General features: G+C 37.0%; 1 protein-coding gene across 1 annotated transcript; it reads right to left on the reverse strand.

Annotated features, from left to right (window-relative positions):
• Window positions 1-442: 442 nt before the first annotated feature.
• Window positions 443-1,393, reverse strand: LOC140070048 (olfactory receptor 2G3-like). Its single transcript, XM_072116375.1, has one exon. It carries the CDS (start codon window positions 1,391-1,393, stop codon window positions 443-445), a length of 951 nt encoding a protein of 316 aa, XP_071972476.1.
• Between the last annotated feature and the right edge of the window lie 3,325 nt (window positions 1,394-4,718).

Genomic DNA, 4,718 nt, shown 5'->3' on the forward strand with positions numbered 1-4,718 from the left:
TAAAACAACAATCCTTGAAACTGTTGGTGACTGGAGGCGGGGTTTTTAGGTAAATGCTTAAGAAAGTTAATCTAATTACCGCACGTCCATCTTAGCGAAAATCACGAAAACATGTCTTACTCAAATGGCCACCAAATCCAAACGAACCAATCAATCAGTCTGCAATTCGTTATGCCATCATTTGATAGATGGCAGCACACGATGATAACACCAACTTCCCTTAGGAACGCCCTCTGTCGTCAAACACGGGTAGTTATTGAACCGCCCTCGTAGGTCGGGACCATTTACATTTAAACCACATTTTCTAGGCCAGTTCCAACAAGAGGCCATGTGTCCATTGTTTGGAGGTGGCCCCCACATGGATGTTAGGGAGAGCAATGTGGATACTGTGGTGCCATATATAAAAATAATCTAGAAGTTGATGTTCCATTTATAGCGGCTTTTAACCTGTGTGACGCTTCTTCTTCAGTTGATTGATGAAAGTATTTTTCACATCCTTGTTCCGGATACTGTATATGAAAGGATTCAACATCGGGGTCACGGTGGCATAAAAAATGGGCACTATGTTGTCTGTTTTACTTGGATGATGACTATATTTCTTCGATTGTGGTCGAAGATACATGAACATAACTGTCCCATAGTAAAGGATGACAGCGGTGAGGTGGGAGGCACATGTGGAGAAGGATTTTTGTATTCCTTGTGATGAAATGATCTTCAGAATCTTGGAGATAATATGGAAATATGAAAACAAAATCAAATAGAAAGAACTAGCAACAAAAATCCCTCCTGTGATGTATATAGATAATTCAATAAGAAAAGTATCTCCACATGTCATCCGTATAAATGCAGGTACCTCACAAAAGTAGTGGTTGATGTTGGGACAGTTGCAAAACGGAAGTTGGAAGGCGAGGTAGACCTGTACAAAAGAGTTAACGAAGCCAACCGTCCATGCCCCTGCAACTAAGTAATGGCACAAAGTCTTGTTCATTATGATGTTGTAGTGGAGTGGTCTACAAATAGCAGCGTATCTATCACATGCCATAAAGGCAAGTATTAAACTTTCTGTGACCCCCATAGCTAAGGAGATGTACATCTGTGTCGCACATCCCAATGAAGAAATACTTCTGTCTTTGGCCAAGGTGTTTATTATGACCACTGGAACAATGGAGGAGGAGAAGCAGATGTCAATGATAGAGAGGTTGGTCAGAAAGAAATACATGGGACTGTGTAGTTTCGGATTGATCCTCACAATGATGACCAGAAGAAGGTTCCCTGATATTGTCAGTAAGTACATTATCAAAAACAAGATGAAGATGATGACTTGTAGGTGAGGGACATTAGATAACCCAAGTAAGAGGAACCTTTGTGGAGAAGTTTGGTTTAATTGCTCCATAGTTTTCATTTAGTTAGGTTTATAAAAATATAACCAAAAATTGTTAGAGTTGGTCTTCTAATGAATGGTCACAAAAATACTGAGGATCACTGAACACAGATTGCTTGATGGAGTACATAGAGATAAATACATGACATTGTTGTGAAGAGAACTTACAATAATAAACTAAGTTTACTACAAAGAAGCTACCCCTACTGAGTACAGCAGTACTATTGATGCCCGAAAGAAACCCTTTTAAGTGCCTTTTGCAGTTAGCATCATATCATTTCTTCGTTTTCCTCTTCTTGTCCTCAAATAAACTCCTTCTAGCTCCGTCACATGTCGGTAAGGGATTAAGAAGTATCTGTAAATCACACGTCAGCTGCGGGTGTATGTAGAGGGCTCACGGCCTGAGCCCTCTCCATATGAGGTGGGCGTTTTGCTGCACCATTAACACCTGCGGTCGGAACTGGCACTGATAGCGGGTTTCAACCCTGTAAATGCCCGCGGCACAGCTGCTGGAGGCATTTCGATCTTGGATTTGGTTTCTGAAAAATAGTCAAAAAAAGTTGAGAAAGTAAAAAAAAAAAAAAAAAAATTAAAATCACCCCCATTTCCATAGAAGTGATATAAATAAGCGGTTCAAATCATAAACATGTTAGGTATTGCACATCCCAAAATGTCTGATTTATCAAAATATAAAATTGTTTTTTCCCAACGTTTAACCCTGTAATGGAAAATAGCGCCCAAAGTCGAAAATACTATTTGTTACGCAGAAAACGAGCCCTAACACAGCTCACTACATAGAAAAATAAAAAGTAATGGATTTTTGAAGGTGGGGAGTGAAAAATGTAACCAAAAAAAAAAAGCAAAAAAGGGCCTGGTCATTAAGGGGTTAAGCGTTTATTGTACTCTGGTCAGGGAAATAACTAAACTCCTTATGGAGAATTTGCCATTAAAGTTGCAAGTATGTGAGGTTATAAGGGCCATTAATGGTCTACTTGGGATTCTAGAAGGGACATAGGGCTGGAAAACTTTGCCTCCTAGCTACCGTAAGAGACAGTCCCCTTTACGTCAAACATGACTTTCAGGAAGTCTTGTGACTTGATGAGGGATAATAGCCAGACCAGTATCTATTCCAAAAAATTAATCCCCGCTCATCACTTGACCGGTTACCCATTCCTCAGAAATTCAGAATATGAATACTTACATATAATGTTATCTATAACCTTTCTCCTCTTTTTATGGAGATCTAATCTTCTGATGCCTACCTTCATGTTGTCTTTCAAAAGTCTTCAAATGTCAGCTTATCTTGGAATAACCCCACCAACATATCAGAACGTCCTCCACAATAAAAACGCAACAAATGCAACATGTAAATATGACTTTTCAGAAAGTACCAATCTCTGATGCCGATCCCAGGGTTCAAACGTGACTGACCACATGTGGGGTCAATATGACATCATCAGTGAGGGCTCATCTCAGGCAGAAGCGATGGGGTGCAGACAATTTCAAGGTTAATGATGGAAAACACCTTAACCAACAGTGACACAAATTTTTAGGAGGCCTTTTATTTCATCAGAGATGTCATGAGTCCATCAATAGGAGACGCTCCCAAATTCATCTGGACTGGATTCGAAAGTCTAAGAACAAAAGTCAATCACCCTTTCACAAATTTAACAGGAGTAAAAGGCAGACTAGGAAGGAAGAGGTGAGGAGGATAAGAGCCAAATTAAGATGAAAAGGAAACATTTTAATACAGTATATATTAAAAGCATTCTCAAGTTCTCTTGTACCACTATTAAACAAAGTTTATAAAAAATTGATGAAACATAAAAAATCTATAAAAAGATTAAAAAAAAAAGTTAGAGTGACCAGAGAATGTGCTTTTATTCAGTCTCATTTGCTTTTGAATAATATTTGATTTGCCTTTGAATAATATTGTATAGCCGGACGAGCGGCGTACAACATAGCAGCTGCACAAGTACACTGGAGCAACTTACTTTCAAAAGTCAACTGAAAATAAAAAAAGTCAAAAATAAATTGAGTTTAATTCTGTAATTAAATTTTTTTTTTCAAAGTATTATACGACTATTTTAGGCCCTGAGTGACTTCCAAATGGTGGAACTTTCCATCTCTTCATCAGAATATGAGATCCGTCTTTTTCCATGATGAGTTATATATTTTGAAAAGTAATGTTTTATTTTCACAGTAAATCCAGTGTAATGCATGGAAAAACGTTATTAATTCAGGAAGTGGGAGATGTTAATAAAACAACAACATTTCAATAGTTAGCTTAGAATTTTTGTAGCAGGTTCCTATGTGTGTTATTGTATGGGTATGTCAGTAGATATATGTATTTTGGGGTTTTTTTTTACTCTTCAACCGTAAAATACTTAAAGGGGACTTTGGTAATATTCTTATATTTGTTATCCATGGCTTTATTCCTTTTACAATCAACTTTTTATATATTTTAAATATTCAAATGAACTTGAAAGACTGAAAAGACAGGCTGGACATATACAGGCGGTCCCCTACTTAAGAACACCCAACTTACAGACAACCCCTAGTTACAAACAGAACTCTGGTAATTGGTCATTTACTGTACTTTAGCCCCAGGTGTCTGTAATTAAGATTTATTGTTAATCCTAGTTCATATGACAACCCAACATTTTTAAAAATCCAATAGTCATAGAGTGCTCTTCTGTGTAATGTATTACTTTTATATTTTTTTATATTCAGCATGTTTAAAAAATTGAAAGCAAAAGTATAAAGAAATTTATATGTTTTAAAGTTTCTTCATTTTTTTAAATTTTGCTTACCAACCATTTGGAAGAATGCAAAGTAAAAAGGTCCATTCTTTTTTTTTTATTATTCTAAAACATGAACAACACGTAGACCTTATATATTTTCCATCTCTTATTATTAATCCCCTTAGTAAAATATTGAATCTCCAAGCTTGTTTGCCAAATAGGTTTCAAACCTTTGTGACCAATCAAGATCTATTCTCCGTTGGTCTAATTTACTAAGATAGATTTTATTTGTATTGATGTAATATTTTAAAAATGGGGCGACTATTCTAGATTGTGTATTTGGAATCACAAATAAGTTTTATACAGGACACTTGTTAAAAAGGAAGCAAGAGGCACAGGTAAGACAGACAGGACAGTGAGGCCTAAGATGAGCCTCCTAAAGCTGTTGCCTGTCTACTTGCCTCACTGCCCTAAAGATGGCACAGGACAACTACAAGGATGGTCCCTCCTTTAGTCAAACAAACAAATAACACAGAAAAATCACGAGCTGTCCGGGTCACAGCATGATAGCAGGTACAGTATAGAATCAGGTC

Source organism: Engystomops pustulosus, chromosome 7, assembly GCF_040894005.1.
Source record: "Engystomops pustulosus chromosome 7, aEngPut4.maternal, whole genome shotgun sequence".
Lineage (NCBI taxonomy): Eukaryota > Metazoa > Chordata > Amphibia > Anura > Leptodactylidae > Engystomops > Engystomops pustulosus.

Bases quoted from the DNA above. Each gene is read 5' to 3' on its own strand.
- LOC140070048 (XM_072116375.1), bottom strand. From the start codon at position 1,393: ATGGAGCAATTAAACCAAACTTCTCCACAAAGGTTCCTCTTACTTGGG.